The sequence below is a fragment of the Mustelus asterias genome, chromosome 16 (genome assembly GCF_964213995.1).
Source record: "Mustelus asterias chromosome 16, sMusAst1.hap1.1, whole genome shotgun sequence".
In the NCBI taxonomy this organism is placed as follows: Eukaryota; Metazoa; Chordata; class Chondrichthyes; order Carcharhiniformes; family Triakidae; genus Mustelus; species Mustelus asterias.
The window spans coordinates 45,182,663-45,203,491 of NC_135816.1; the positions used below are offsets into that span (position 1 = coordinate 45,182,663).

Here is a 20,829-nt window from a genome sequence, read left to right on the forward strand (position 1 = left end):
CACCTGGGAGGAAGGCCTGCCTAAGAGTGTAAGTGTCTCAGCTCCTGACTTCCCAACCATCTACAAAGCACATGTCACATGGTATACCCTCCATTTCCCTGGATGGATGTGTGATTGTAACAACTCTCAAAGACAAACAGCATTCAGGACAAACAGTCCACTTGATTGGTGCCTCATTCCACCATCTTCAACATTCACTCCTTCCACTATTAGTGCCTGGCAGCAGCAGTGTGCACCATCTTCAAGATGCAGTGCAGCACCTCTCCAAGGGTGCTTCAAAGCAATTTCCAAACTCGTGACCTCTATTACCTTGAAGGACAAGGGAAGGAACCACATCCTGCAAGTTCCCCTCCAAGACCCAAACCACCTTGCCTTGGAAATGTATTTCTATTTGTTCATCCTTGCTGTGTCAAAATCCTGGAACACCCTATTTAGCAGCACTGTGGGCGCACCTCCACTGTACAGACTTAAGCAGTTCAAGAAGGCAGCTTACCACCACCTTGTCAAGGGCAATTAGGGGTGGATAATAAGTGCTGGCCTAGCCTGCAATGCTCTATCCTTGTTATTTTTGTTGCAATACTGTTTGGGAGGAAGCTCAAGGATGTTGACCCAGCAACAGTGAAGGAGAGATGACATAGTTTCAAGTCAGGATGGTGTGTGGCTGGAGTGGGAACTTGCAGGTAGTGGTGTTCCCATGCATTTGCTGCCCTTATCCTTTTAGGTGGTGGAAGTCATGGATTTGGCAGGCGCTTTTGAAGGAGTTTTGCAGTGTATCTTGTAGATGGTGTGCTCTGCTGCCAATGTGAGCTAGTGGTGGAGGGAATTAATGTTGATGGTAGTTGGGGTGTTAATCAAGCTGCTTGCTTTGTCCTGGATGGTGTTGAACTTCTTGAATTGAGCTGCATGCATGCAGGTAAGTGGACAGGATACCATTACACTCCTGACTTGTGGCTTGTAGCTGGTGGGCAGGCTTTCGGGTCAGGTGGTGAGTTATTCGCTACAGAATTCCCAGCCTCTAACCTGCTCTTGCAGCCACAGTATTTATATGGCTTGTGCAGTTCAGATTCTGGTCAATGGTCACCCCCAGGATATTGATAGTGGGAGAATCAGCAATGACAATGCCATTGAATTTCACGAGGAGGTGGTTAGATTCTCTTTTGTTGGAGATGGTCATTGCCAGGCACTTGTGCGGCATGAATGTTGCTTGCCACTTGTCAGCCCAAGCTTGGATATTGTCGAGATCTTGCTGCATATGGACATGGACTGCTTCATTATATGCTACTGAACTTGATGCAGTCATCTGCTCATCCTTATTTCTGACTTCATGAGGGAGGGAAGTTCATTGATGAAGCAGCTAAAAATGGTTGGGCCTAGGAGACAATCCTGAGGAATTCCTGCAGTGATGTCCTGTGACTGAGGTGACCTCCAACAGCCACAAACATCCACCTTTGTGCTCGCTATGACTCACACCACTGGAGAATTTTCCTCCTGATTCCCATTAATAATGTTTCTAGAGCTCCTTGATGCTACACTCATCAAAGCCTGCTCTGATGTCAAGTCACTTTTATCTCACCTCTTGAGTCCTTTTGTCCATGTTTGGATTAAGGGTCAAATGAGATTAGGAGCAATAAACTCCAAAGCTTGACTTTAATCTGAATTACTGCTCAGCAGCCAGATCCTTCCTTCCTTGTCCTGACAAATATTAGACTCTCATAATTTTCTGAAAAGGTTACCTCAGAATTTTAAGTGACTTAGCCAAAGCCTACCTCCTTAGGTAGCACTTTTAGCCCACTGGAGATATTTGAATTTAATAAAATTAGAAACCCTACAGTGCAGAAGGCCATTTGGTCCATCGAGGTGCACCAACAATAATCCCACCCAGGCCCTATCCCCGCAATCCCTCATATTTACCCTGCTAGTCCCCCTGACACAAGGGGCAATTTGGCATAGCCAATTAACCTAACCCGCACACCTTTGGAGTGTGGGAGGAAATTGGAGCACCCGGAGGAAACCCATGCAGACACGGGGAGAACATGCAAACTCTACACAGACAGTCACCCAAGGCCGGAATTGAACCTGGGTCCCTGGCACTGAGGCAGCCTTGCTAACCACTGTGCCACCGTGCCACCCTGGATGACCACAAAACACTGTTGATTCATAAAAACTCATCTGGTTCACTAATGTTCTTTCATCCTTACCTGGTCTGGCCTCTATGTGACTCCAGATCCACAGCAATATGCTTGATTATTAAATGGTCTCTGGAATGGGCAACAAATGAGACTCAGCCATTGACACCCAAACCCCATGAATGATAGGGGGAAAAAAAACCCTTTTGCCACGTAATTCACCCTTTAATTTTCCCTCTGGCCTCTTCAAACTACACCCCCCACCCTTGCTCAACCTCCAAGTCTAGATTTATATGTCAGTCCTGCCTCCTCAGCACTGAGTACTGCTTCTCGTCTGAACAGTGGCTCCTGGTAAGATTGCTGAGACAAGAGAGTTATTGGCAAATCCAATTGGCTGGCAGCTCACTAGAGTGTGACTTCCTCCTGAGAAAGGGCTGAAAGTCTCTTACTAAAGCAGAGAATGCTGCTCTTAATGCTACTGTTAAATTAACATGGGGCAGCTGTCAAGATTTTGGATGGTTTCACATCAAAATTTTAGCTGGGACGGAGGCAGTGACTTGGGTGTCCTTAAAATCCTTGATCTCTCCCATTCACACTTTGTCTCTACTGGTCAGTTCTGAATCTTCTTTCGCTGCCTCTCGCCCATTTTTTACCTCTTCGTAACTCTCTACTGGTTTTTAGGGATTTCTATTTGTCGACTCTCAAATCTCTTTCACAGATTCCCAGCTTCTCAACATTTAGAAAGTATTCCAGTCTATCTGTCTTAGTTCTAAAATGGATGACCACACTTCCCCAAATTGAATTACATATTTTTGCCCGTTGACTTAATCTATCAATGTCACTTTGTATCTTTCTGCTCACATCCACAAGATTTACGGTGCACCTAACTCAGGGTCATCAGCAAACTTGGACATTTAGCTCTCCATTCCTTGATCCATGTCATTTATAAATTCAGTGAAAAGCTGAGACCCTGTTACAGGTCCCTGTTACAAGTACCACCTTGTCAATAGAGTACCTAGCCGCTGTCTCTACTCTCTGTCCTACCCCCTAACCAGTTGCATTCAAGAGACTGTTTCTAATTCCATTGACTCCCATTTTCCTAACAGTCTCTTGTGTAGAACCTTATCAAAAGTTTAAAGGGAATTAATGGATGGTATTTCCAATATTTGTCTTTGGAAAACAAAAGTGCCCTCATTTTAAATAATTTGCTGTGTTTATTACGTGATGATCGTGTGCTAAGAAAATCTTGTATTTTTTGGTGTGCAATGTCCCTTTAAGACCAAATGGGCTGGGAGTAGTCTGAAATAGGGTTAATTGGTTTCCTGATTATGACATTATGTTTCAAGAAATGTCCATGTGACCGGAGGTTACCATGCAGATGAACAACTGGGAAGCAAAGAGTAAATAATGAGCCAAGATTTCGAATGAACAGGCTCAGCCTCAGACAGCTGCGGTTATAGTGAATACAGTTTGTAGTGGGAATCCTAAAGACAATAGCTATGGTTTTCCCATTATTTAGTTAGGGGAAAAAAAATAATTGGTTGGATCAGCCTGAGTTTTCTGTTTGTCAGTTCAGAGCACATCAAGCAGTCATGCATAGAGAAAACAGTTTTCTGTTTGGCAGTCTTCAAACAGATCCTGGCATTTAACTATATCCATGGGAATAGAGCACAGACCCTGTTAACGTGTGTGTTATCCAGTTGGAAAAAGCAGAGTGATGAGGACAGGAAAGGCAAAGGATTGAGGATTGGATAAGATCAATTGCTGTTGTTTGTGTTGCCAGAGACCACCAGATCATTTAAAAGGGTAGAAAGGGGATTCTGTGCCATCAAGACTGTTATGACCTGAGGGAGAGAGGTTTTGTAGACGTGTGCCTTGTCAATGTTGATCATGTCTGGGCGTTGAATGGAATATGACTACTGGTGAATGTAACTCGAGGGTCAAAACAATGGAGCAGGAAGTTATAGACGTCTACAAAATAATGAGGGGCACAGATCAGCGAGATAGTCAATATCTTTTCCCAAAGGTAGGGGGGTCTAAAACTAGAGGGCATATGTTTAAGGTGAGAGGGGAGAGATACAAAAGTGTCTAGGGGGGCAATTTTTTCACACAGAGGGTGATGAGTGTCTGGAACAAGCTGCTGGAGCTAGTAGTAGAGGCGGGTACAATTTTATCTTTTAAAAAGCATTTAGATAGTTACATGGGTACGATGGATGTAGAAGGATATGGGCCAAATGTGGGCAATTGGGATTAGCTTAGGGGTTTAAAGAAAAATAAGGGTGGCATGGACAAGTTGGGCCGAAGGGCCTGTTTCCATGCTGTAAACCTCTATGACTCTATGAAGTGAGAGATTTACATGGAGGAGGCCGATTTTGGAAAGTCTGAGAGATAGAACATAGTCCCAAATTTGTGCAAGAGGTAAAGTGAGTGCTTGTAACAAATTAGACCTTTCTTCGTTGCATCAACTGTTGAATGTGAAGTTTACCTCTTATTTAAAATATCTTTCATCTGATAATTGATGTTTGAATTATGTTGACTTAAGTTGGTTTGTTACAGTAAAAGTTTTTTAAAATGTCTATTTTTTTTCTGCTTGTTTCATGGGGATTCCTTTCTTTTAACGGTTATTGGTCCCGACAGGGATTATAACAATTGACCATTCCAAAGTGGCTTTACCTGATAGCTGTCCAGCAGCTTACTTGTCCAGAGAGATTTTTGGATATCATGTATAGAAAGTCGCAAGTTATGATAGCTGTCTTTAAAGTGAAGAATCTTGGGCTCATCTAAGAGTTGTCCTCCAAGGTGTTTCTCCAGCTGTATCACTTCCTACATCGGAAAAAGTGAATTAAAAATAGCAATTTGTTACACAAAAGTCTTGAAATAACACTAAATATTAGCTTAACCAAAAAATGTTGTTCGGTTCTTTAAATGAGGAATTAATTAATCTAGTTTAATGGTTTTTAAGAATAATAAATTACTTTAAAATGAGTTGACACCTTAATTAAAATTAGGTTGGAGTGGGTGATATTACAGAGGTGGAAATAGCAGATTTAAATATGGATCAAAAATATCCACATCTCCACATCAAAAATATGGTCAGATCATAATCTTGCCATTAATCACCAAGGTTACAAATAATCAAGCTAAGCCTCAGAAGCTGCCACAGAGAGGGTGGCTTGTAAATAGAGTTTATAGTGGGAGCCCTAAAGACGATAGCAATGGTTTTCCCATTATTTAGTTGGGGGGAAAAAAATTCTGCTTCTCTAATATTGGATGTTGGACAGGCAGTCTGACAAATTAGGGATGATAGACAGGGAGAGATTTGGAGTGGCGAAGAGGGTCTTTCTCTACACCCTAGCTATGACTGTAACACAACATTCTGCACCCTCTCCTTTCCTTCTCTATGTACGGTATGCTTTGTACGCGCAAGAAACAATACTTTCACTGTATACTAATATATTTGAGAATAATAATTCAAATCAAAAAAGATGTCATCAGCGTATCCGTGGGAAGTCGTGCTGTGTTTTTGAATGGGGTCAGATGGGCAGCATTTGGATGAGAAATAGAACAGGACCAGGGATAGATCCTTGGTCACACCGGTGCATGAGTGGAAAGAGATACAATTGCAGATGATTCTCCAGTTAGTGGTTCGTCTCTCCACTTTGGTGTTCATACTTAAGAGCCAAAGCACTCATTCTCCAACCTATTAAACCACTCAGAAGCATCTGGGAGCCTGATTGGGATTGAATCTTAAAGTTAGATCTGCCAACGGCCTGCTGCAAATGGAGGGGACTGGGTGCCTGACTTTAATGACAATTTATCTCCTTTAAAACAAACTGCACCTACAATCCCATTGCCACATGGTGCCATGCCATTTTGTTCATTTCTCCCACACCCATCTCCTTTATAAATCAAATCCTTTCTCCTCCCATTGTCACTTTCTGTCATTTTAAAACATTCCTTTCCTCCTGCCATCTTCTGATTTTTTTTTTAAACACCCTTCTCTCAGGTTTTATGTTTTCTTAACTTCTCTTGTTATATATTTATTCAACTCCTCTAATCTCCTTCTGCCTTTTAATATCTAATTCCCGCCCCCAAAATATTCATTTCAGCTAATAAGCATCAGCTCAAAATGAACAATAATGACGATACATGAAGGGCGGAAAGGGAAGTTGAAGACTGACAGCAAGCAGCTAAACAATAAACAAAAATAACAGTAAATTAACACTACAAAACAGAACTATTAAATGATTGATACACTACTACAATCTGGACAAACCTCTAGCAGCATAAACATATCAGACTATGGTGTGACTTCCTATAAACAACACCATAAGAAATATAAAACCTGTATTTATGCCACAATATATATGCTCTGCACCCTCAAGTGACAGTTCAAAGCCAAAGAGAATTGTAATGTAAAAGAACACTTGGCAATAAGCTGCTTCTCTTAGTTCTGGGTTATATAACATGCAACGTCATGACCGGCACGGTGGCATAATGGTTAGCACTCCTGCTTCTCAATGCCAAGGATGTGTTTAATTCTGGCTTTGGGTGACTGTGTGGAGTTTACACATTCTCCCCATGTCTGCATAGATTTCATCCGGTTTACCCCCACACTCCAAAGATGTGCAGGCTAGGTGGATTGGTCATGCTAAATTGCCCCTTAGTGTCCCAAGATGTGTAGATTAGATGGATTTGCCATGGTAAATGTATGGGGTCACAGGGATAAGATGAGGGAAAGGGCCTGGGTAAGGTTGTCAGAGAGCCGGTGCAGACTCGTTGGGCTGAATGGCGGCCTCCTGTATTGTATGGATTCTATGATCTCTTCCTTTCATTTATTTAATCTCCAACAAGCCTAAGCATCAATTTAAAAAATACATGCAGCTATTAAACCGTGGTGGCCTTCTACACACTGGAAATGTTTGCTGTAATGTCTCGGATGAGAACACCTTGATTCAATGACTCAGAAATGAGGCTCCTGTTGAACAGGCGAGGGCATAGCCAGGCCGATTTTCTTAGCACAAAGGGCAGGAGCTGTCCAGGCAGTATCTGCAGCAAGCCTGGAGTATGTGGCTGAAAATACCAAGCCAGGACCATCACCTCCAGGACACTGGTGTTCCAGGGGCACAAGCACTTCAGTGGCCTGACTCTACTTCTGCGCATTACCCTTTACCACAGCACTTATCCTCGCCCCCAAACATTTCAAACACTATCTACCACAACCCATTTGCTTCTCCGTTAATGAGGAAGGGATAATGCATTATCTCCCCTTTCCATTCCAGTTTCACCCTCGCCTGCTGGTGCTACACTCAAAAAGCACAGACAGCTTTCTGCTTTCATTTGGCAAGTGACTAAACACAGTTAACTGTTCCAAGAAGGAAACTAGCTAATTGCATATGGGTATTAATATGGACGATTTAATTACTCCTTACAAGTAGGAAAATCTCATAGTCAACAGGACAACGATAGATTGTTTCCACAAGCTTCAAATATTTCTGTGGGGTAATGTTCCAAAATTAATCATCCAATGCTTTTGCTGACTTATTACAAATGATCCTCGAGTTCATAGTCAATGACAGTTGGAAGGTAATAGCTTGTTCTTTGCTTAGAACTCATGAATTGTTTGGATAACTCCCTACTGAAACATAAATGGGCTTCTCTGATTTTTAAAATTGCTTTGAAGCAGCATAATAAACAGTCAATTTTCCTTAAGGAATTACAGATAATAACTACCTTTTGCAAGTAATTTACTGACAACATTTTTCATAAAATTAAACTTCCAAGATACAGCTGGAAATTTTGGCTTAAACCTAAATCTGTAATGATGCTGGCTCACATATCAACCAGTCTCTCGTAGTAACTTCAGTGGGAGTCCATCAAAATAGCCACAAACACAACCAGATCACAGCCTTGCACCAATGTTTCCAGGATGATTGGTGGCATAACTACTGTCCATCTCCTAAAATGATTATCATATAAGAGGGGATGATGGTGAGTTGGTGTGGGCTCATTCTAAGACAGAAGTTCCCACACCTCGGGCTCCATTCTGGACCTAGCATATAATTGGTGAAGACATACCTGGTTTTACTGAATGTTAGTCATGGTGTGGAGATGCCGGCGTTGGACTGGGGTGAACACAGTAAGAGTTTCAACAACACCAGGTTAAAGTCCAACAGGTTTATTTGGTAACAAATACCATTAGCTTTCGGAGCGCTGCTCCTTCGTCAGACATTTCCACTCCACCTGACGAAGGAGCAGCGCTCCGAAAGCTAATGGTATTTGCTACCAAATAAACCTGTTGGACTTTAACCTGGTGTTGTTAAAACTCTTACTGAATGTAGCAGAGCTGAGGCGCACATGGCGATACAGGCCAACTGCATCCATACAGCAGAGAAGACAGAAGATACACACGGAGGCCCCATGATGTTCACCTGATGCATCATAGCAAACTTTGACTTTGGCCAGTTTTGGTATGTGGCAAGTGGAAAAATTGGGCCATCTGATATGATGACCAGTATTTTGTGACCTCACGCGGGTGAGGCGTGTAAAATCCTGCCCGAGGGCAATGGAGAATTCTGTTCTGCGAGCCTCGCCTGCCCCGATTCCAGGGTGGGCGTGCCAGTAAAATTCCAGCCAATCAGTTTGCGACCAGAGCCATTTTAATGGTTGGAGCTCATTTAAATTTAATTGGCAGACAGCTCATCCATTTGCAGAGATAACAGGTGGCCAGCTAACTTCGGGGAGGAAATTTCCAAAAAGCCTAAGCATCAATTTAAAAAATCCACACAGCTATTAAAGTGAGGTGGCCTTTTACACACTGGAAATGTTTCCTGGCTTTGGGAGATTTGAGCTGTATTTCTTGGATGAGAGCACCTTGATTTTGTGATTCAGAAATGGAGGTTCTTGTTGAATAGGTGAGGGCAATAAGGCCAATTTCTTGCTACATTGATATACATAGATAGAAGCAGCAGAGGTGTGTGTGTCAAACTAAAACTGAATCGCATGACATACTTCCCTTCCGGTGAAGTCATGCTTCTATCATTTAAAGGCATATTAAAACAAAATTCCCACAGAAATTGGAATCTTGATCTGTATCGGAGCTCCAACTGCAACTCTTTGAAGTTCCAAATTTGTTCATTATTCTCCATTTCCTCCTATCAGAATAGAGTGGCCACAACGACCCAATGGTGAACGCTGTGCATTCTCTCTTTGAGCTTCTCTAAAGTCCATTTGAATGCGTATGGTGCATAACTGCCTGTTCCATTGCCAGATCTTGTTGGACCACATTAAATGCTATTATGCCCTGTTGTCTACCAAACTGGTTATTGCAGTAGTTTCACCCTGGAGAGAAAATCTAACCATTTGCTTCTTTTCTCCTTGCCAATGTTACCTTAAACACCTCCTCTCTGCCTCCACTGTCCTCATGTCTAACGACAAATTCATAGGCTTCTTTGTTATTAATACTGAGATCATCCATTTCAGTTGCTTCTAAAACATCACTCCATTTGTTCACAAAGCCAAGTTTCTTCCACAGTCCTGCTTTCATCTCCAGTTTCCTTACTTGCTCATTCCTTGTCCAGGCTCCTTTTGAACATTAGACCCGTCGTTTACACTGTCAACCCTACTCCAACTTCCTTTCCGAGTCCCACACAAGCTGATATTGTGAACAATTTTCTCTCCTCGGCTACTGCACTTTCCCCTTTAAAATCAGCTGCTTATTCCCCCCCTCAAAAATCCACCATGACGCTACTACCCTATCACCAGCGATAGTTTTGTTCCCCCCTAGATTTCTTTATTATCCCTTCCTAAATCTGAGCCTATCTTTCTTGCAACTACAAGCTTGAATTTTTCCAATCAAGTTTCCACAGCACTGAAGCAGCATGAATCAAAGCCACAAATGTCATCCTAGGTGATTGCATCCAGTTTGTGCTATCATTCTTCATCCTGCTCTATCTGTGCAGGCGTTGATATGGTCAATCACACCATTCTCTAATGCTTCTCCTCCATTATCCAGCTGAATGGTGTTGCCCTCTCCTGGTTCCATACTTACCCAGTCAGATGTGATGCAAATAATCTCCTGCAAAGGTTTCTCTTCACACCCCAATGCCAGTAAAAATTGGAATCTCCAAACATCTATCCCTTTCCCCCTCCTCTTTTTCATCTACATGATGTCAGGTTCCACACGTACTCTGAAGATACCTAACCACACCTCTCTGAATCTTTTAACCTGTGTTGTCAACTTACTTGTCTGATTTCCAATCCTAGATGAACTATAATTTCCTCCAATTAAGCATTGCAATGACTGAAGCCATTGTTCTCAAACCCCACTACAAATTCTGCTCCCTTGCCATTGATTCAGTTTCCCTCCCCGGCCACTGTCTCAGATAGGATCAAACAGCTCACAGCCTCTGCGCCCTATTTGTTGAAAGCTGAGATAGATAGATTTTTAATCTGTGAGGGAATCAAGGGTTTAGAAGATACGGTGGAAAAGTGAAGTTGAGGATTATCACACCAGAGCAGTCAATATCTCGTTGGATTGGTCAAATGACCTATTCTGCTCCAATGTCTTATGGATCTTGAGCTTCTGGCCCCATATCTTCTTTATCACATAACTTCCATGTAAGAGAGTTCATCTACCTCCTGCTTCAGCCCATCTGTTTCTAAACCCTCATCCATGTTTTTATTCCCTTCAGATTCAACTATTGGGCGGCATGGTAGCACAGTGGTTAGCACTGCTACCTTGCAGCGCCAGCGACCCGTGTTCAATTCCCGGCCTGGGTCACTGTCTGTGTGGAGTTTGCACATTCTCCTCGTGTTTGTGTGGGTTTCCTCCGGGTGCTCTGGTTTCCTCCCACAGTCCAAAGATGTGCGAGTTAGGTTGATTGGCCATGTTAAATTGACCCTTAGTGTCGGGGGGTAAATAGATAGGGCTATGGGGATAGGGGCTGGGTGAGATAGTGGTCAGTGCTGACCCGATGGGCCATTTGGCCTCCTTCTGCACCATAGGATTTCTAATGCTCTACTGGCTGGCCTCCCGACTGAACTAAAGCTGATCCAAAATTCTGCTTTTTATATCCTAATCTGCACCAAAATCCTGATCATCAACCATCCCTTGCTCACTGACCTATGTTGGCTCCTGGTCCATTAACTCTGCAACTCAAAATTCTTATTCTTGTGTTAAAAATGTTTTGATGGCATTAGCTCTCCCTATTTCTGTAATCACATCTAGTTGTACCTTTCTCTATGATCCTGCTATTCTGTGAAAACCCTACTCCTGTCACTCTACCTTTGTCAGCTGTGCCTTTTAGTTGTTCAAGAAATAAGAAAGAGACTTGCGCTTAGAGAGTGCTTGACATGACCGCCAGATATTCCAAAGTACGTTACAGTCAGTGGAGGGGCAAGGTGGCACAGTGGTTAGCACTGCTGCCTCAGCTCCAGAGACCTGGGTTCGATTGAGTCATTGTCTGTGTCTGTTTCATCTGAGTGTTCCGATTTCCTCCCACAGTCCAAAGATGCATGGGTTAGGTGCATTGGCTCTGCTAAATTGCCCCTTAGTGTCCTGGGATGTGTAGGTTAGAAGGACCAGCAGGGTAGATATGTGGGGTTACCGGGATAGGGCCTAGGTGGGTTTGTTGTCGGTGCAGACTCGATGGGCTGAATGGCCTTCTTCTGCACTGTAGGGCTCCTATGATTTCTAAATACATTTGAAGCAAAATCACTGTTGTAATGTAGGAAACATGGCAACCAATTTGTGCACAGCAAGCTCCCACAAAAAGCAGTGATGATGACCAGGTAGCTGTTTTGGTAACCGAGGGATAAATATTGGCCAGGTCACTGAGGATAACTCCAAAAGCAGAACACTGCCGATACGGGAAATCTAAACTAAAAATGCAAGCAGATTAGGACATCGAGTTAGAGAAACAAAGGCTAGAATTCTCCACCTCATTCACCCTGTCACTGCTGCTAGTGAGAACTGAGAATATGGCACTCAGCCAAAACTCCATTCACTGCAGCGGGACTGGAGAATCCCAGCCACAAGCAAGGTCGGAGTAACAATGTTTCAAGTCTGTGACCTGCCATCAGAATGGGGGAAAAGTTAGTGATTTTAATAGGTTGGATGGGACAAGGACAAAAAGGAAGATCTGTGATGGGGTGGAAGATGAGAGAAATTGAATAACAGAAATGTTGGTTCTCCAAGGCCAAAGGGAATATAGATGGGACAAGTAAAAAAACAAAAGATCTGCCTAAAGCAGGGCTGCTGCTAACTTTAAAGAAAAAAGCCAAAACATGTAGAGAAAAGGAAAGAAAATAGGGGACAGAGTTTATGGTCTGCAATTGTTGAACTCATTATTGAGTCCAGAACACTGGAGTGCCCAACTGAAAGCTGGTCCTAAAGTTTACACTGAGCCCCACTGGAGCAGTGCCATAGGCCCAGTTATATCATTGAAGGGTGGCACAGTGACACTGAAGGTGGCACGGTGGCACAGTGGTTAGCACTGCTGCCTTACAGCGCCAGGGACCCGGGTTCGATTCCTGGCTTGTGTCAAGTGCAGTAGATTATATCTTGAAATGCATGATTGTAAATATGCTGTAATTAGTAGTTATAAACAATCATTGCACAGCATTGCCATTAATAATATCAATTCTTGCAAGCTGTGCCATTAAATCATATCTGGCCATCTGAACCATTTTTGGATTTCTATGACACCACTGTGTATGGAGATGGGTAGATGGATGGTGCTATTAGGAAAACGTGAACAGCTCCCAGCAGTCTATTATGATAGGCTTCATTATATCTGAATATGTAGCTCTTTCAACAAATCAGAAACAACCATGTGATTACCACTGGGGAAATCGTGACTTGAGGCAGCTTAATTAGTTCAGAAACAGCAGTGTTAAGTATTAAGTTAATTTTTGTTGCCAGTGTCTTTCCTGTTTTACAACAAGGTCTAATATAATCAATCAGAATGACAGACCAGTACTATAATGTGTCGTCGTACTATCAGCACTACAGTGTTGAAGTGGATGATTTTACCTCCATTATGTGCCATACATGAAGTAGGCCAGATTTTGCAGTCAGTGGCAAAGCAATGTTGCTTGTCACTGACCTCAAAGAAAGCTGCTCACAAAGATGTAGTGATCTGCTGCCGTGGTTTTTTCTTCCCTTTTCCGAAGACAGTTTAACTTTGGCGCCAATTCAAGGGGATTTTTTGACATTGAGCAGCTGTGATGTTAGCAAGCTGGTAAGCAGGCAATGATATGAAAGTATTCACACAGCAAATCAGCAAGTTAAAAACACATAATAGCTTTCTCTTTTAATTTAGCTTTCCAGGTAACAAAATAAGTGATTATGAATGGATTAAGATATAGGCTAAAATCGTAGGATCATAGACACAGAAAGAGGCGAATTTGCCCATTGTGTCTGTGCCGGCTGGAAAATGAGGCACACAGTCTAATCCCAGTTTCCAGCATTTGGTCCATAGCCCTACAGGTTATGGCACTTGAGGTGAATATTTAGACATCAGTTGAGGCCTTTTTCCTCTCTGACCCATTTAAACAGCGAGTTTGAGACCTGTCTGGGGTGAAATGTATTTTCTCATCTCCCCTCCGATCTCCCTACCAATCACTTCGGGCAGGATTTTCCGATCCGCTTAACTGTGAGAATCATCATGTGCGGGACAGAAAATTTGACGGATCAGCAAAAGGTCTGTTGACTTTGGGCGGGAATGTTTGGTTCTGTGGCGGGTGGGACTGGAAAATCCTGCCTTTTAAATCTATGCCCCCGAGTCACTGACCTCTCATCTAAAGTAAACAGATCCTTCCCATCCACTCTATCTAGGCCCCAAACAATTCTGTACATCTCAATCAAATCTTCCCTCTGCCTCCTCTATTCCAAGGAGAAGAATTTCCAGCAAACTTTCCTCATAGCTGCAATTTTCCAGTTCTGGCAAAATCCTCGTAAATCTCCTCCGTGCCCGCTCTAATGCAATTACACCCTTTCTGTAATGAGGTGACCAGAACAGCATACAGTACTCAAGTTGTGGCCTAACTAATGTTTTAAAAATAAATTTTTATAATCTGTGTTTTTTAATATTATGGAGAAATTTGACATTCCACAAATATAACATTGGATTTTCAGGCTAGTGAAGGGGTGGTAGCAGTAACTACGAAAGGAATATACCATTAAAAACTCATAGTTATATCTCATTCAAGCAAAAGAAAGCCTTGCATTTGTGTAGCACTTTCATGATGTCTCAAAGCATTTTGCTGCCAATAAAATACTTTTTGAAGCGCAGTCACTGCATAAATGATAGAAATGTGGCAGCCAATTTGTGCACGGCAAACTCGCACAAACAGCGGAATGACCAGATAATTTGAGGGATAAATATTGGCCTGGACACTGGGGAAAACTTCCACGCTTTTCTTTAGCATAGATGGGATCTTTCACATTCACACAAGTAGCAGATGGGGTTTCAGAGCATCATCTCATCCAAAAAAGGCACCACTTACAGTGCAGTACTCCCTCAGTACTTCATTGGAGCAAGAGCCTTGATTTTTGTGCTCAACTCCTGGATTAGAACTTGAACTTAGAATCATAGAATCCCTACAGTGCAGGAGGCCGCCATTCGGCCCATCGAGTCTGCACCGACCACAGTCCCACCCAGGCCCTATCTCCATCACCCAGTGTATTTATCCTGCTAATCCCCCCGACACTAAGGGGTAATTTAGCATGGCCTAATCCACACATTTTTGAACCGTGGGAGGAAACCGGAGCACCCAGAGGAAACCCACGCAGACACGGGGAGAATGTGCAAACTCCACACAGACAGTGGCCCAACCCAGGTCCCTGGTGCTGTGAGGCAGCAGTGCTAACCACTGTGCCACATGCCGCTCCTCAACGTTCACTCAGAGCTGAGAGCGCTACCAAATGAGCTGTGAATGACACAATAAAGATGTGACGTAACAAGTTGTAACTTTTTCAAGAGTTGTTGCCGTGAGTGCAGCAGTTTAAAAAGTTCTCGTCCATTCACAGATTTTCTATTGTTGCCAGTTTAGGGATACCTCAACAATGCACTCACTTGAGGAACACAGAATCACTGATAGCGACTTCTGGATATCCGCATATGCGGATTCTTTTTGCTGTCAGTTTGAATGGAATAATGACAGTCAATGTGGACAGTTTCACCACCAACAAAATGCGAGCCAGTATGTTTTTGATCTCAGCTGGTCCAATGAAAGGAGAACTGGGAAGTGCAGCCAAAGTGCTTGTATACATTATGTGAGTGACAATTTATTCCAGTCTGCGATCTGCCAACAGCCATGTAAATTTTGATAATGAGGTTTGAATTGATTTACTAATCAAAGATGCACTATTTCCGTTTTTGATTACAGATCCCAAAAATTTGGCTGATGATCAGTCAACTTTCCAACTGCAGAAAGAACTGAAGATTAGGTCGTGACCGCGATTCTCCCGAATTGGGACTAAGTGCCCATGCCAGCGAGAATCCTGGAGGGTTTCCCGCTGGTGTTAGCAGCGTCTATCAATTGGGAGAATCCCACCTGATAGATGCTGATTTAATCATAACGGTCAACCTGCCCGCTAGCCTCGCTCTTCTGAGATCGGGCCATTAAAGGGCGACCCTATCTCTGAGCTCAGACAGCACCCCCCCCACTTCAAAAACATAAATGATGGCCCCCATACTGACCAAGGGAGCACCACCAACCCCTCACCAAAGAGGAGCATCCTCCCCTCCCACCCACAAATAATGGGTTGCCCACCTGCCCACCATGCAGGCATAAGGGTGACTTGACCCAATTTCCCCCTCCTCTTCCCCTCCAGGCCACCCAATCAGGCCCATTCAGGCCATGCACCTTGGCAGTGCCAACAGTGCACTGTCCCCTGGGACTCTGGCACTGACAGCCTTGGCTTAGAGCCTTGGGCCCAATGGGGGCTTGAGGAGATAGGTCTAGTGGCCATTTGCCCCTCTGCTGCTGCCATGCTGCAGAAGAAGGATCCCTCAAGAGTCCTGCGGGTTGAGTGGACTCAGGCTGGGGCAAGGGGTTGACTTTGTCACTCTCTGCAGGAGTGGGGTGTCATGGTTGGACTGCCCCTTCTCCAAGGCAAAAGATCAAATTACTGTGGATGCTGGAGTCTGAAACCAAAAGAGAAAAAATGCTGACAAAGGGTCATCTGGACTTGAAACATCAGCTCTTTTCTCTCCTTACAGATGCTGTCAGACCTGCTGAGATTTTCCAGCATTTTTTCTCTTTTGGCAAAAGATCCAAAACCTACTCTCTGAAATCCCTAAAGAACAAAGACCATCCAAATGTCAGATACTTCATTTTCTTTCACAAAATCATCTGAAGTCATGTGGGTATAATGTGTTATGACGGAAAATCAGATGAAAAGGATCGCCACTGTACCTTCAGACCTAGTAAGGTGGGACATGGATGTTTGCTCTTTTACATAAGCAGAAAAAGCAACCACTTTAGTTTCAGATAAAGCTCGGCACAACATCGTGGGCCGAAGGGCCTGTTCTGTGCTGTACTGTTCTATGTTCTACTTGTCCTTTGATGATCACTCCTCATGTAAACAATGGTGAAACAATTAATCCCCCTGCCTTCTGCAAGTACTACCATTGATCAGGGACTGCCCTGATGGTGGCAATACCTGGAGTAGCAATGTAAGGGCTCATCAAGGTGCCTTTCAGAGGGGAGAAGTTCCATTAGTGACCATCTCTTTTACTCCACTGGCCTCAAAACTTCCCAAAGGGAAATCTTCTGGCCAGATATTTGGGGGCTTTTCGTCCCTTTCCATTTGGTGTCATTTTCTTCTGGTGCTACTGCATCTTTCTCAATGGCATTGTCTGGCTTCTTCTGTAGGTGAGAATCTCACTAAAAACCTGATGCATAACTAATGATTCCTCACCCCGAAAAATGAGTTAGGCTGATTGATCGATTCAGTCCATCCCCTAATATCTCAGGCCATTCTCTAAGAAGATCAGGCGTATGAAGCATTTCAAATTTCTTAACCTTGTTGAAAGTCCCCCTTTTTTTGAAATCCTGACTGACTACTCATGCCTTAGAGTGAGAGGGGATTGCATAGAAACTTATAAAATTCTAACAGGCGTTAGACAGGGTAGATTCAGAAAGAATGTTCCCCATGATAGAGGAGTCCAAATCTTGGGGTTATAACAAAGAACAAAGAACAACACAGCACAGGAACAGGCCCTTCGGCCCTCCAAGCCCGCGCCGCTCCCCGGTCCAGGATTGAATCCTGAATCCAGGATCCCCGCCCAATTTTCCAGCCTATCTACATCCTAATATCCTATCCACCGAGCTGTCCCTCACAGCTACGATGCTTTGTTCATCACAACCTATTAACTCACCCCCACCCCCCCATTCCAGACCATGTGATCTCCAGGGAGAGGCGAAAACCCAGAGTGAAAACCCCAGGGCCAATATGGGGAAAAAAAATCTGGTAAATTCCTCTCCGACCCCCTGAGGCGATCGAAACGAGTCCAGGAGATCACACTGGCCCAGATCAGAAAATGCTTCCCAACCCTATTCATTTCCCCTTCTGCTTTACGAACACCATCTGAATTCCCTGCCCCCGAGACAGGTTCCCAACTATCCGCAGTCTCGCTCTGTACTGGCACCAGCAAGATGATCGTAGAATGAAGCCTTGAAACGAGAAACCAGGAACAATTAGCCCGCGCCGCTCCCTGGTCCAAACTAGACCACTCTTTTGTATCCCTCCATTCCCACTCCGTTCATATAGCTGTCTAGATAAGTCTTTAACGTTCCCAGTGTGTCCTCCTCCACCACCTTGCCCGGCAACACATTCCAGGTCCCCACGACCCTCTGTGTAAAAAATGTCCTTCTGATATCTGTGTTAAACCTCCCCCCCTTCACCTTGAACCTATGACCCCTCGTGAACGTCACCACCGACCCGGGGAAAAGCTTCCCACCGTTCACCCTATCTATGCCTTTCATAATTTTATACACCTCTATTAAGTCTCCCCTCATCCTCCGTCTTTCCAAGGAGAACAACCCCAGTTTCCCCAATCTCTCCTCATAACCAAGCCCCTCCATACCAGGCAACATCCTGGTAAACCTCCTCTGTACTCTCTCCAAAGCCTCCACGTCCTTCTGGTAGTGTGGCGACCAGAACTGGACGCAGTATTCCAAATGCGGCCGAACCAACGTTCTATACATCTGCAACATCAGACCCCAACTCTTATACTCTATGCCCCGTCCTATAAAGGCAAGCATGCCATATGCCTTCTTCACCACCTTCTCCACCTGTGACGTCACCTTCAAAGATCTGTGGACTTGCACACCCAGGTCCCTCTGCGTCTCTACACCCTTTATGGTTCTTCCATTTATCGTGTAGCTCCTCCCTACATTATTCCCACCAAAATGCATCACTTCGCATTTATCAGGATTGAACTCCATCTGCCATTTCCTTGCCCAAATTTCCAGCCTATCTATATCCTTCTGTAGCCTCTGACAATGTTCCTCACTATCTGCAAGTCCTGCCAGTTTTGTGTCGTCCGCAAACTTACTGATCACCCCAGTTACTCCTTCTTCCAGATCATTTATATAAATCACAAACAGCAGAGGTCCCAATACAGAGCCCTGCGGTACACCACTAGTCACAGGCCTCCAGCCGGAAAAAGACCCTTCCACTACCACCCTCTGTCTTCTATGACCAAGCCAGTTCTCCACCCATCTAGCCACCTCCCCCTTTATCCCATGAGATCCAACCTTTTTCACTAGCCTACCATGAGGGACTTTGTCAAACGCTTTACTAAAGTCCATATAGACAACATCCACGGCCCTTCCTTCGTCAACCATTTTGGTCACTTCTTCAAAAAACACCACCAGGTTAGTGAGGCATGACCTCCCTCTCACAAAACCATGCTGACTATCGTTAATGAGTTTATTCCTTTCTAAATGCGCATACATCCTATCTCTAAGAATCTTCTCCAACAACTTCCCCACCACGGACGTCAAGCTCACCGGCTTGTAGTTTGAGGATAAGGGATAAACCTTTTAGAACTGAGGTGAGGAGAAATTTCTCCATACATTCACCACCTTCTGGGTGGAATTCACTACCACAAAATGTAGTTGATGCCAAAATGTTGTCTGATTTCAAGAAGAAATTAGATATAGTTCTTGGGGCTAAAGGGATATGGGGGAAGGCGGGGGGGATCAGGATATTGAATTTGATTATCAGCCATGATCAGAATGAATAGTGGAGTAGGCTCGAAGGGCTGAATGGCCTACTCCTACTTCTAGTTTCTATGCTTCAATCGCTGTGTTGAATCTTCCTCTGTTCACACAGAGGAATCACAGATGTTTTAACACAATGGTGTTTCCGACTACTGGGAAAAATGGATGCATTGCTTTTTGTTGAAAAGCTTTGTGGAAAACAACTTTTATTTGCATGATTAACCTTTAATTTAGGTGCGTTTAAAAAAATACTTTGCTTTAAAAACCCTAAATTTAAAACAATTCTTTTAGAATTCTTTTCTATGGGAAAATGGTCAAACTATCTCATTATGTAGTTTTGTTTCAAGTAGGATAGTTGTGTAATTAGAATCAGTTTTTAAGATATCAGAAATTAGTCTCAGACGTAATCCTTACTGATCAGTGACAGAAAATATTTAGTATTGGCTTCAGGTGTTCTGCGAACCTCTCGAAGAACAAATAGTGTACATTGTGTTGACCCAAACAAACTGTAGCAAAATTAAGTTAAATACATTGAATTGAATGATTTGAGACATTATTAAACTGTCACATAAGAACATAAATAATAGGAGCAGAAGTAGCCCATTGACACCTCAAGCCTGCTCTGCCATTCAATAAGATCATGACTGATCCGATTGTGATCTTAACTCCTCTTTCCTGACTGTCCCTGTAACCCTTGATTCCTCTGTGGATGAAAAAATTGTTCAACCTAACTTTGAATATTTCAACATTATAACATCCACTGCTCTCAAGGCAGCTAATTCCAAACACCAATGACTCTCTGAGAGAAGAAATTGCTCATCTGTCAATGGGAGACCCTTTATTTTAATACTATGCCTCCTGTTTCTCAATTCCTCCATGAGGAGAAACACCCTCAGCAACTATCTGTCAAAGCCGCTCAGAATGTTGTTTTCATTGGATCACCTCTCATTCTTTGAATTGCAAATGAACATAGATCCAATCTGTCCAACCTTTTTCAACAATCCTTTCATCCCAGAATCAACCCATTAAAACATTCTCTGAGCTGCCTTGAATGCAACTATATCTATCCTTAAATTAGGAATCTAAAATCCGAGGTCTAGGTATGATCTCACCAATGTCCTGAACAGTTGTAGTTAGACTTCCTTACATTTATACTCCAACCCCTTTGCAAGGAGGGTCAACCTTGCACTTGCCTTTCTATTTTCTTGGGGGCGATTCTCCCAACCCGCTGCATTGCTCGAGCAGCCCAGTGGGCTGGCAGACATAAGCAGAGGCTGTGTATTGGCCTCCCGCAGGGCATCACGGCCTCCATGCATTTCTGGCATCATCAACTCCATGCCAGAAATTGGTGCAAAGTTGATTAAAATATTTAAATTCTAATTTGAATCTGATTAGTGGGTCCCGGAACTGAAGTTTCCGGGACCGATAGCCTCTTCCCCCCCCCCCCACCCCTGCCAGGAGTATT

General features: G+C 43.6%; 1 protein-coding gene across 1 annotated transcript in view; it reads right to left on the reverse strand.

Annotated features, from left to right (window-relative positions):
- unc5a (unc-5 netrin receptor A) overlaps positions 1-20,829 on the reverse strand; it is a 250,888-nt gene that overhangs the window by 26,306 nt on the left and 203,753 nt on the right. The window contains exon 13 of the mRNA XM_078231465.1: positions 4,800-4,949. Coding sequence (XP_078087591.1) covers positions 4,800-4,949 — 150 coding nt within the window. The remainder of the gene's footprint in view (positions 1-4,799; positions 4,950-20,829) is intronic.